General features: G+C 49.3%; 1 protein-coding gene across 17 annotated transcripts in view; it reads left to right on the top strand.

Annotated features, from left to right (window-relative positions):
* LOC105473807 (histone deacetylase 4) overlaps positions 1–12,679 on the top strand; it is a 354,143-nt gene that overhangs the window by 160,891 nt on the left and 180,573 nt on the right. For 14 of the 17 annotated variants that reach the window (XM_071073705.1, XM_011727858.2, XM_011727860.3 and 11 more), the window contains one exon: positions 1,670–1,741. The exons of 1 other annotated variant lie outside the window; for it this stretch is intronic. In XM_071073705.1, the coding sequence (XP_070929806.1) occupies positions 1,670–1,741 (72 nt within the window). Of the gene's footprint in view, positions 1–261; positions 287–347; positions 1,260–1,669; positions 1,742–12,679 lie in introns of those variants that run through there. 2 more of the 17 variants (XM_011727857.3, XM_071073709.1) reach the window with 2 other exon arrangements.

The raw sequence follows: 12,679 nt of genomic DNA, 5'->3' as shown, positions 1-12,679 counted from the left end.
GATTTGGGTTAAATACACACACATACACACATACATATACACACATACATATGTACAAGCACCTTTTTGAATTTATTTTTTTCTACAATGAGCATTTATTTATTTTTAGGAAAAAAAGGCTTGAAAAGTACTTTCCACCACTATCTGGGGTCTCCTTCTGAGTTGCAGTGAAGGTTCTCGTGAGACATGGCATCATGTTTACAATTCAGCATCCAGGCCATCTCCCAGGCGGCCGTGTTCTTTGAGAAAGCCCTGGAATATGTGAAGACTTGGAGCGACTGCTTAGGTCTGGTGGCTGCTTCTAAGGTGTAACTGTGACCTGCCAGTCTTTCTCTTGACCCAGGGAAGCAGAACTGTTTTGCCCCCAAATATGCCCAGTGTCTTACTTCTGTTTTGAAACCTTAAGAGTTGCTGAGACTTGGGAGGAGCTGCTGGTTGGTTGGAGAGGTACCCATGGTTTTTTGTTGTTGTCTTAAGTTTAATTTTTATTTCTGGCTCCCACGTTTGATCTCTGCATTACCCAAGAGCAGCCTCACCTGCTGAGCTCCTGCAGGTCCATGCTGGCCTCACACTTTCCCAACTCCACCTTAGGATGGGCTTCAGATCTCAAGAGTGTGCCCTCCAATCTCCTGGCACCCTTGTTTCCGTTCTTGGATACTGAACATCTCCAAAGACACGCAGGGGTTGGCGATGCTAGGAATTATCTATTTTGGATAAAAAGTGGGTTTTTTTTTTTTTTGCAGTCATTTGACCCGATGTTAGTCGTTTTTGTCCTGTTTTAAAACTTGTACCTACAGAGTTCCATGGCTGCCCTGCGAAACTGGTGCTCTCCTCCTTCGCTTAGTAAGGAAAATGACCTCTGCGTGCAGGTCTGTAATGATATGCACATGATTGCAGGGCATTTTACACCACTTGTCAGAAGCTAATTTTAAAAGAAAAGTGTGATTCCTGGAAATCTTGCCAGAGTTTTCTTTCCTTTCTGCTTGGGAGAATATAGAAAGATCCCAGGCAGTCTAAATCCAGCCTGCACCAGGTTTAGGTGGTGGGTGGGTTCCAGTCTCATCTTTGCAGTGAGTCTGAATAGACAGAAACAGCTCCTGAATACAGTTTAAACGTGGATTTAAAAGAAAGGACTCTGTACCTTGAGAACACCTGGCGAAGCGTTCTCCATGCCTGTTTGAGGCTGGAGTGGCCTCAGCTCGCCTCCTTCCCTGTCCGCACACCCGGCGGGTTTGGAGTGCTCCCTGTGCCATGTTTCTGTGAGTGTCCAGACCATTTGTCACTGTCTGGGAAGAAGAGCCGCTCTTCTCTTTTCATTATCTTAATGCTTGTGGTCTGCAGAAAAGCCGACTTCTGATCAGCACGAGTGGGTATAATGTGGTTGCTGAGCAGAAGTAAACCCAAATTGCTAAGCCAGGGGCTCTTAGGCCAGAAACGGGCGTTTGCCATATCTCAGTAGGAGGCTATTTTGATTATTCTACAAAGGATCTGTGATTTTCTTTGGCAGATACAAATAATCTATGACGAAGCTGAAAGTGTCCCCCTTTAAAAGTAGAAAGGACACATGCATTTCGTTATTTGGGGAGTTACTCCCTGCAGACTCCCAGCGTAAAGTATGTTGGCTGAAATGCACGCAGTTTCTGAAGCCAATGCCTTCTCTCTTCTCCAGATGGACTTTCTGGCCGAGACCAGCCAGTGGAGCTGCTGAATCCTGCCCGCGTGAACCACATGCCCAGCACGGGTAAGTCTGCCCACCCCTGCCCTGTCCGGCTGGCCCTGCGCTGAACCAGAGGTGTTCAAAGGCTCTGCCTTACTGGAGGAGTGCGGAGAAGGCGACGGGGGAGGTGTGGGTTATCAGGCTCACTGAATTTGGGTGCTCTTCCTGATGGTAAACGAGGCCATCCTTTTTGGAAATGAAATGGCTCCATGACATGTGAATGGTAGAGAAACGCTGATCTTTTTTGTTTTTTGTTTTTTGTTTCCTCTCTGGTGCTAAAGGATGTGTTCTTCCCAAAGGCACCGACTGCTTGGTCTGGGTGTAAGCCCTGGCCCTGATCCCCGTGAGGACCTGTAGGAAAGACCTCTGAGCTTGCAGTGGGCGGGGCTGGGTCCCACTGGCCATGCGACCATGGACAGACACGCCTTGTCCATTGCCACCAGCTTTTGTTGGTTAAATGAGTCAGTGGCATCCTCTGTTTTCCAAGCACCTCTCAACTGTTTAACAAAAATAGTATCGGTAGTGATCAGAAATATTTCATTCCATAGGTAATATTTATTTATTTATTTATGGATTTGTTTATAGATGGAGTCTCACTCTGTCGCCCAGGCTGGAGTGCAGTGGCGTAATCTCGGCTGACTGCAGCCTTCACCTCCCAGGTTCAAGCGATTCTCCTGCCTCAGTCTCCCAAGTAGCTGGGATTACAGGCACGTGCCACCACACCTGGCTAATTTTGTATTTTTAGTAGAGACGGGGTTTCACCATGTTGGTGAGGCTGGTCTTGACCTCCTGACCTCAAGTGATCTGCCTGCCTCGGCCTCCCAAAGTGCTGGAGTTACAGGTGTGAGCCACTGCGCCTGGCCTCGTAGGTAACATTTTAAAGTACTCCAAGTCTGCAGGCCATGGAAACAGATTTTTCCCACTTTTCTTTGTCTGTAAGACCCCTGTTTCCATGTAGAATCCTCCAGGGTTTAAACTCCTTGTGAGGTTACCATTCTTCCCAGGCATGCGGCCTCTCCGAGAATAAAACCCGAACCTCCTGAAGGCGTGGGCCTGAGGGAAACAGCGTTCCGTTCCACATGCATCCTGCAGGGCAGTGTGGCCGCGCCTTGCAGGGACTGCGTCCTAAGGCCTGGGTCTCTGGTCTTGGCTCAGCTGTGCCTTTCTTGACAGTCAGACTTTGCTGCCACCTGTGCCCTCTGGTGCCCCAGTTAGACCCACTCATCACCCCTGAAAGGAAGTTGAAACCAGCTTGGAGCCAGGCCGAACATTTCCAAGAAGACATTTCTTTCTTTGCCTTGCAATTCTCCCAGGTCGGCCACGTTTTCTGTCATTTTCCAAACCCGGCGTTCTGGAGGTGTCTTTGCCCTGCTCCGGGAAGGCTCTCCGTGTCTGTGGGGTACGGTGCCCTGGCCTCTTGGGGGGTCCTCGGGGCACTCTTTTCTGTTTTTTACACCTTGATTTTACTCTGCATTATTACTGATCGAGCAGCTTATTTTTTACCCCCGCACACTGGAGCCTGGGGGAGCGGTGGGGAGTTTTAAATACCAGATGAAGATGCACAATTTTAAACTTTTGGCTTACGTCAACAGTTCTGGCTTTCACTTTCTCTCAAGTTCACTTTGCCAGGATTGTTTTCATGTAAACACAATCCTGTGGCTGGGGCATTTTTGAGACAACTTGCTTGTGTTTAACCAGGCGTGGCATGAGGTTAAGAGGATTTTCTGATAGCTTGATGGGCTGGGAAAAGATGGTAAACATGCATAGTTTCCAAGTGAGCCAAAAACGGTGGACTTCAAATTAATTTTCTGGCTTGGGAAGCGCGCATTGCCTTTTGAGACCTGCTGTGGGATCCCAGCCTGGTGTGAGGACAGGCCGGAGCTTCCGCCTCCCACAGAGGGCACCTGGGCCCGCCTCTGCGGCCCGTTTGCGTGGGAGCTTAGGCAAGTTGCTGAATAGCTCGGTTTTGTTTTCTCATTTCTTAGCCGGGGATGATAATGCCTCTCTACAGAGTTCTCATAAAGATGAAACGTATGTGTCAGCTTTTTAGTAGTTCCTCAATAAATGTCATTTCAGTGTCCCGTTGACTAGTACTGAGGAATGTGTGTGATGTAGCCTTCACATCCCTGTTCAAGGCCTGGACCTCTCCTGCAGCCTGTCACCCTCATTCTCTTCCTTTGGGGTGAACCGCCGGACTTGAGAGGTGGCATGTTGGGAAGGCTGCCCCGTGAAACTGACGCTGGCCATTTACCTCTCTCGCAACCCGGTTCCCATTGGTCTGAGTCAAAGAGAGTGCCATGTCTCCTGGCATTTATTGCATATTCGTGCACGGGCTGGTGGGCATGGTGGGAGTGTTTGCAGAGTAATTTTAAATAACGTAGCAGTGATGCCCAGGAACAGTGGGCAGAGAAAGGATGCATGCGTGTGCAGCAGTCCTGTGTGACCTCCGTCACTGAGCCTGCACAGTGGCCTGTGCCTTAGAAGCCTCTCATGTGAAGCGTGTTCTTTCAAACTGTGTTTTGGTCATTTCAACCCACTGAAAAATACTACAAAGAAATATTCATCTCAGGTTAGGGGAGAACTTGAAAATTGATAGGAAAATGTCTTTAAAGCCACATTTTTATGATATGGGAGTATAAACATTTTTAGGTATATTTTTATGTCAATCCCCAATTGCTGTTATACATTTCCTAATGATTGAATTTAATCTTAACTATTCTTTTGACATTTTGACATTTGACGGTGTGGAAACAGACTGATACACACACACACACACACACACACATATATCAGGAATGACTCCAGCATTCACCTTGAGAGCTCGTTCCCTTTGAACAGATGAGCGTGTACTCGGAGCAGGAAGGGCGCCTGGGCAGCCCTCCCCACTGTTGATCTGTCCCATGTCCTGACCATTCCCTCGTGTGGATGCTGTTATGCCCAACACAGTCTTTTTCTGATTATGGTTCTTTTTCAATACACTTAGTCCTCATAAATCCGCACTTCAAACAGAAAAGCATTATTCATACCATGTGTTCGTGTGCCAGCTTGAGATTTCAGAAACGTCAGGTGAGCGTGTCACGTGCTTTGGGAAAGTCTATACCGGTTGAGTATCTCTTATCTGAAATGCTTGGAAGCAAAAGTGTTTTGGATTTGGGTTTTTTTTTGTTTTTTGTTTTTTGTTTTGTAATATTTGCATTATACTTACTGGTTGAGCATCCTAAGTCTAAAAATTCAAAATCAGAAATGCTCCAGTGAGCATTGCCTTTGCGTGTCACCGAGAAAAGGTTTTGGATTTGGAGGCATTTTGGATTTTGGTTTTTTGGGTCTGGGATATTGTCACCTGTATTGGAGGAGGAAAAAGCCAAAATGCCATTTGTCTTAGATCAGCTTTGATTTCTTCAACTTCCCTCATAACTTTTTATTGTAGACTTTGCTCTTTCTTTTTTAAAATGTTTAAAAATTTTTAATTGTAAAGTAGCTCTATCATAAAAGAAAACACATAACCATTTGCCTGCCTCTAAGATGTAACAGACATGTTGTTAGTATTATTCCATCTTTGCCTCCTATTTCTTTGCGTTTTAAGTAAGTGGACTGTCACAGTTGTGGACGTGGCTTTGCTCTTCCCCCTTCCTGACAGTTGTTGTCTGTTTGGTGAGGGGAAGGGCCACCCTTGGAGGAGACTTGACACAGAGGCAGATCCCAGGTGGAGACATGGTGGCAGGGTGGGGTGGGGGCGGGAGCTCGTGACCCCGGGTTCTCTGCCAGAGCTTTGTGTTTTCCCATGGAGAGAGCAAGCAGAGTCATTGACTCAGAGTTAGGCTGGGGAGATGTTGCAGTTTGAAGACAGAGGAGAAGGTATGGAATTAGTCAACCAGGAGAGACCAGCAAAATCTCATACAGGATTACAAACCCAGCTGTGCCCAAGGGCTGAATTATGGCGAACATGAAAACTATTACTACTCAGTCATTCCTTTCAGAATCATTGTAATTAAAGCTCCCCCCCCCCCACCTTCCTGATTATAAAAGCAATGCGTGTTTATTGTAGAAAAAAAGTCACTTGCACTAAAGTGGTGGGTATTGGGTTCCAGGGCTGGAGGTTGAGCTGGCTCCCAGCCAGGCCTTGCAGCTGCTCAACAACCTCGATGGAGGAGAGGGGTGCTTCGGGGAGGGTACCTACCTCAGGCATCCAGGAGCAAACTGGAGGCAAACAAAAAACGTCCTAACAACAGGAAGTGTGGATGAAGGACTTACTATTACCCAGATGGCATGCTGAGGGCTTACGGCCCTCACGGCGCTGCTCTCCACTGGGACCGAGTGCCCCGGCTCCTGTACCCTCTCCTGCTCCTACAGAAGGAAAGCCAGAGCCTCGGATCCCGTGGCCACTGTCCCAGGGTCGCTCAGCATATACATTATAGGGCAGGATACATGTCTGCCCTGAGGGCTGTGCTACTGGGGAGAAAGACATCCTCGGAGAATGCCATGCCCCTCCATCGGCCTAAAGGGGAGGTAGAGGCCGATGTTGAGACAGGAACGCTGGACTAAAGAGAAGCATTTCCACCGTTTCCCGAGGCATAGGCTGGCGCTTACATCACCCTCTGTACCTGTGTCCTGGGAAACGTGTATCTGTCAGAGTTAGGGAGGCTCTTTTTCACGCTGTATTTCAAAAGCACCATTTTTAAAAGAAAACTCTGGAACCTTAAAGGGGGTTAACTAGAAACTGTAGAGAAACTCTCCAAAATAACGCAAAATTCACATTTGGCTTCAGCGTTGGTTCCCAGATCTAAGCGGGTGTTTTTTGACCACCACACTGCCAAAGGGGCCGTATTTCCAAGACACTGCTCTTACGTTTTGGAACAGGAAGTATTTGAGGTTGGCTGGTGCCTGGAGCTCACGCTGCCTCCTGGCTGTGTTTTGTGGTGGTTGTTGCGTTGTTTAGTTTGGTGAGAAGAAAGTGGAATCTGGTACAAATCTGCAAGCACATGTGACCTCAGGGGAAGCTTCGAAAGTCTCCCTTTATTGGCACCGGAAGCTATTAATTGCCTTCTTACACGGAGCCCGTGGTAACAAAGTCCTTGGTTGTAATATTTCTGCATGGTGCCCCTTTGTGAGCTTTTATCGTAAAGTTGGCATTTCTGGGGTTTGGATAGGGTCCAGTGAAGGACCCATGGCAACCTCTGGTGGTTCCTTGAGTGGCCCCCATGGAAGGACCGGGCAGGAGTGGCAGGAAGAAGAGAGCCCGTGGTGGCCTCCTCCTGGTGACGCCTGCCGTGACTGCCTGGGTTGTTTTCCTCAGATCAGCGGAAGCGTATTTGAGGAATCAGCTCTGTCCGACCCGCAGACTCTGCTGCTCGCCAGCCACGGTCGAGGATTGGCCAGGACTGTCATGTCCACCGCTGAACATGTTGCCTGCTGTGCTTTTTTTTTTTTTTCTTTTGCTTGCTTGCTTTGTTTTAACTTTTGGAGGTAAAATGAAGTGTAGAATGTAAAGACGTCAAAATAAAATTGTTTGTGTAAACCAAAAATAAAATTCTAAGTCCCCCAACCCAATGAATGGACCCCCTTCTTGGCCAAGGGATCCCAAAGAAACTTGAAAAATGAGTTCAGGCCATGATGGGAATAGGGGTTTGGACAGGCCTTAGACCCTCCTCCTTTTGGCGTTCAGGCCCAGCTGACCAGCATTAGCATTAAAACAGCGATCTCACGACTGATAAAACAGACACAGCAGTGCGATTCCTGGTTCCGCCCTGACTCTGGGGATAGCAGCAGGCGACAGAGAGCAGGCCCTGCAGGAAATAGAAGTATTTTACTCCAGGATATATTCCTTCCACCTATTTCGAGTGGCTGCAGAAAACTGCCTCTTGCGGGGGAAATTTTCACTCTGGAGAGAATTCCATCCCCAGGTCTCTTTTTCCTGATCCAGGAGAGATTTAACTACAAGTCACCTTCTAAGTTCCCATAAGAGACATTTACCATCTATTCTCTCTGAATCCTGCTTCCTGGAGGCTTCATTCATGTAACAAGAACCCCCCTTATCTTAACTCAAACATTTTTTTTATGCTGACATCAATTCTTTAGTCAGAAAACCTTTCAGTCTGCCTAGGATCTGTGAGACCCTCGCCCTACTTCTTCAGGATGTTCTGGGCCAAACCAATATATGCCTTACCTGTGTTGCCTGTGTAACTTCTGTCTCCCTAAAACACATAAAGCCAACCTGTAATGGGACCACCTCAGGCACAGACTTCCTGAGGCTGCGTCCTGGGCCATGGTCACTCATATTTGGCTTAAAATAAACCTCTTCAGCTATTTTACAGAGTTGGGCTTTTTCCGTCAACATTTGAAAAATATGAAAAGAATTCGCATGATTTGATTCTCTTAGTTCAAACCGATGTTGAGAGTTTGTCGACTACCCTCCGTCACATTCACCTGAGGGCCTGTATGAATAGCCATGACTCAAAGGCCAGACGCAGGAGTCTGCCCCCCACGTAGCTTTAAAAGCTGACTGCAATATAGCGTCCTTCCTGGAGGCCATGCGTGTGTCGTGTACAATTATGAGCAATTTAGAAACGCTTTAAGAGTCACTTTTGGCAATTAGGTGAATTGGCTCCATTATGTATTATTTTTATTTTTATTTATTTTTTGAGACATAGAGTCTCACTGTATCGACTGGAGTGCAGACTGGAGTGCAGTGGCAGGATCTCGGCTCAATGCAACCTCCGCCTCCTGGGTTCAAGCAGTTCTCCTGCCTCAGCCTCCTGAATAGCTGGGAGTACAGGCACGCATCACCACGCCCAGCTAGATTTTGTATTTTTAGTAGAGACGAGCTTTCACCACATTGGCCAGGCTGGTCTCGAACTCTGACCTCAAGTGATCTGCCTGCCTCAGCCTCCCAAAGTTCTGGGATTACAAGTGTGAGCCACTGTGCCCAGCCCTTGTTATTTATAGTTGAGAATAGTTTTGGACCAGAAGCTGCGCCCTCCTGCATGGTAACTACCTTGTTCACTAGACGTGGTGTCGAGTAATCCTCAAGTTCCAATTCCCCTTCGATGGCTGAAGGCATAGTACCTCTTAAGAATTTCAAAAGGTGTTATTTTTCAGGGCCTGTTCATCTCGATGCCTCCTTCTCTCTCCAGTCCTTCCCAATGTCTCATCCCTATCCTCCCCTACACTTTCAGATAGTCCTGTTTTTCTCTGATGCTGTTTGCTTTTTGCCACCTGGAGACAGTCACGTCTGGTTTCTGCTCTCCTTCCCCTCAGATCTGTGAACTTCTATGAGCAGTAACGTCAGGCTTCTCTGGAAACACTGTGGGGCCAAGAACAGCACCTTTCAGGTGGCGTGTACAGCGCCTCTGTTTCCACCACATTCACTTTCCTCGTAACTCTCACAGTGGCAGCTCCCTCCTGCCATCCCGCTTCGGGCTGGGTATTGACAGAGGCGAGTGAAGGATCAGGTCCTGGGCCCAGCTGAGTTGCTCTAAGGCCTGGGAGCCGGGCAGACATGGGGGCAGCACAGCCTTCCTGTCTCCTGTCGGCCACGTGGCCTCCAGCAGGCTGCTCCTCACCTGGCGTCCCGGGGCTGCTTAGTCCTGGGCCAGGTCGCAGGCAGCGAGGGCAAGTGTCTGGTGCAGCGTCCGGCACACAGGAGGGGTCTGTGTTCTCTTGCACGCTTGCTTCCTGGTGCCCTCTGATCTGCCTGGACCCAGGTTCGTGGCTCTGCCCTTCCTGTAGCGCAACCACCGTCCCTTCCACCTTCCCATCCCTCTGTGGCAATGTCCCTAGGAGCGACCATCTCAAGTGAAACCCAGCCCAGCGGATGCTAGGAAGCGTCACAACAGGAGGGCTTGAATTGCGCTGAAAATGTGTCTTGAGAAGATTCCTGGTGGATGGAAGCGGCTGGGAGACCTAGCAGAGGGCCCGGGCCACCCTGCAGTGGCAGCGGCTGGACCTGCAGCCCGCGGGACCTGGTCTGCGGGGCGGTGATTCTCATGAAGCTGCTGAGTTGTCATGTTTGCCTTCAGAGGGCCCTTCTGGCTTTTAATGGTGTTAGCCCCTCTGAGGCTTGGTTGCTCATTTGACTGGGCGGAGACTGTGTTCCTCAGCACCCAAGGCATGCCCTCCTGTCCTGGAGTTCCAGGGCTGCCTCCCGCTCCTGGCCACTGTCTTTGGAGGGCCTGTCTTCCCTTCTCTCTGTTTCTCTGTCTGTCTGTATTTCCCCCAAGGTGCTTGTTGTCTGTCTGTCCAGGCTCTGCCTTCTGTGATGACAGTCTTCCTGGCCTTTCTGGTGAGCACGGTTATCTGCCATCTGCAGCAGAGGGCACTGAGGCTGGCGGGACCTGCAGGGGCATGCACGGTGCTGACCACTGGGGGCTGCCGGTTCTGCTTGGCAGTGGTGTCCAGCAGGCTGCTTGACCCCTGTGACCTCACTGGGAGGGCCGAATGCTGCCTGCCCCCGTCCTGGGGCAGGAAGACCAGGACACCTCACGTGTAGCTGGCCAACTTCCACTGGGTCGCAGTTTTCAGTACTGTTCCATCTCCCTCTCCAGAGGGGAGTAGTCCCTGGGCTGCCAGCCACGTGGGGTAAGTGGTGGTTGGGGTCCTGCATTCCCTAAGTAGATATTTCATGCTCCTTTACCTCCAGTCCTGGTGCCACCAGTCCCTGTGCCCCGGAGGGCTGTGTGACCGAGACTGGTCTGCCCCTCCCTTGGCCCACCCTGGCTGATGGGTCAGCTTTGCTGTCTCTGATACCTTATTCACCCAGATCCTTTCTGACTTCCAGCATTTTGTGGCCGCTCTCTCATCTCCTGTATGTGTGCTGTGTTGGTGTGTCTTTCTAAACAATCCACACACTGTTTTAGCAGGATCTTGGAGCAGGACAACTTGATTGTGTTCACTCCGTTATTTTTTACCAGAAATGTCCCTGTGGCTCTGAAATGCCACCCCGTGGCTGGCGGGTGGGACCTGTGCCTCCCCACGCAGCTGAGGACACTGCTCCCTGCCAGCCCCGCCCGCAAGCCAGCCTCACTTTCCAACGGCTTCTTTCCCTGTCCCTGGCGCCTGAGGCAGAAAGATAGAAAGCTTCTCAATCCTGGGTGGACATTAGAGTGTTTGGGTTATTTACGTTGATCACAAGGTGTTCTGCCCCGTTACATTTTACATTGTTGTTGCTGTAGACCCAGAGTTCTGAAGAGCTTACTCTCTGCCTGTAGCAAGGGACACAGGTGGTAAGAAAGCAGACGGTTGTTGGTTGGGGCATCGTGGAGAATTGGGGATGCCGTCTCTGGATGCTTCTAAAACCGTCCACACATCCACACCAAACCCGGATGGGGTGGAGCTGGTGACTGGTTGTTTCTCTACTTTAGAGGGAGAAAGAAAGCTGTATGGCAGTCCCAGCAGTGACCCTAAGGTTTGTGTTGATACAGAATGCAGAGAAATCTCACTGAGTGTTTCTGGGGGAAGATTCCACAGTTCTAAGTGATGATTGGTTGGAAGAAAGGGTTTTTTTTTTCCACTGCGAATTTGGTTTGGTTTGTGTATTCGGAGTGTCACTGGTGGCCAGAAGTATTATCCAGGAATGAATTTTTGCATCATGACATCATTTGTGGTTAAAGGGCTTTTTATCTTTTTTCTTTTATTACCAGCTTTGTGTGCTTTAAGGCTGTGGATTGTAAAATGTATCCAGAGCCCTCAGTGGCATCTCAAAGCCTGTGCCGCCAGGATGAGGGAGATGGCCCTTTGCCAACCCTTGTCTGTGTTAGGTGGTTGCAGTCCAGCTGAAAGGTGTTCCTTCTCAGCGGCCGCATTTGACCCTAATGTCATGTTTTCACTGTACCAACACCACGTCCCCTACCGGAGGAACCTGCCCATCTTTTAAGGAAGGTTTCCATTTCTGGACCTCACAGCAAGATCACACAGTACACACTGTCATGTGTGATGCAGAACCAAACTCAGGCCCTCTGTGTTTCCAACGAGGGGCTCCAAGGGGCCGTCAGAGCCAGGTGTCTGACCAGGTGAGGGAGGACTGGAGGTGTCCCTTGGGTAGCAGGTATGTGGCCACGGGTGAGGGGAAGAAATTGAAGGCGGTTCAGTCAGGCGCCTGAAGAAGGGGCTGGCACTTCTTTCAGTTCTACGGCAGTCTGCTGAGCACCCAGCCCCGCCTGGGCCTTCCCGTGGGCCTTCCCGGGGGGACCTGCCTTCCCCCGCTTTCCCGGCTTCCCTCTCCTGCTCCTGAGCCCAGCCAGGCTCCACCCCTCCGTCCAGGCTCCACCCCTCCGTCCAGGCTCCACCCCTCCGTCCAGGCTCCACCCCTCCGTCCAGGCTCCACCCCTCCGTCCAGGTGTTCTCATTCCCCCTGGGGAGGGGGCAGCCCTGCAGGCTGTGGGAGTCCAGCTGTGTTTTAGTCTCCCACAGACCGACTTCTGCCTTCGTGGATCTGCTCTTGTGAGTGTGTGTTTTCTGTTTTATTAATTCCTGTTTTTATCGCTGTTCTCCTTTCTCTGCGCTATTCGGATATGCTTGTTCTAACTTTCAGATTGAATGTTTCACTTGTTAATTTTTAGCCCTTCTTCCTTTCGGATGGAAGCAGTCAGGATTCTGTGCGGTGCTTCCCTCGGGGTTCAAATGGGGCTGCTTCGGTTAAGTTCTGATTTGTAGTATTTAATTTGTAAAACGTATTACCTTAGCACTTCGTAAAGTCTTGCTGTTTCTCAAGAAAGTTATTTTGAAATTTGTTTTATGGTTCCTTTTTTTTTTGAAAAAATGAAGTATTTAGAAGTGTTTTTTGATTTCTGAAAGTCTGAATTTTCCAAGTCATGCTTTTTGTTATTGGTTTCCAATTTACTCCATTATGGTAAGAAATTACCCAGTCTTTGAATTTTATTGAGACTTGCTTTGTGGTCAATGTTTATGAATCTTTAATATATGTGTGAGAAGAGTTTGAATTCTCTAGTTGTTGGGTGCGGGATTCTA

Source organism: Macaca nemestrina, chromosome 11 (assembly GCF_043159975.1).
Source record: "Macaca nemestrina isolate mMacNem1 chromosome 11, mMacNem.hap1, whole genome shotgun sequence".
In the NCBI taxonomy this organism is placed as follows: Eukaryota; Metazoa; Chordata; class Mammalia; order Primates; family Cercopithecidae; genus Macaca; species Macaca nemestrina.
The sequence above is the reverse complement of the archived record's forward strand: the minus strand, read 5'-3'. Positions and strand labels throughout refer to the sequence as shown.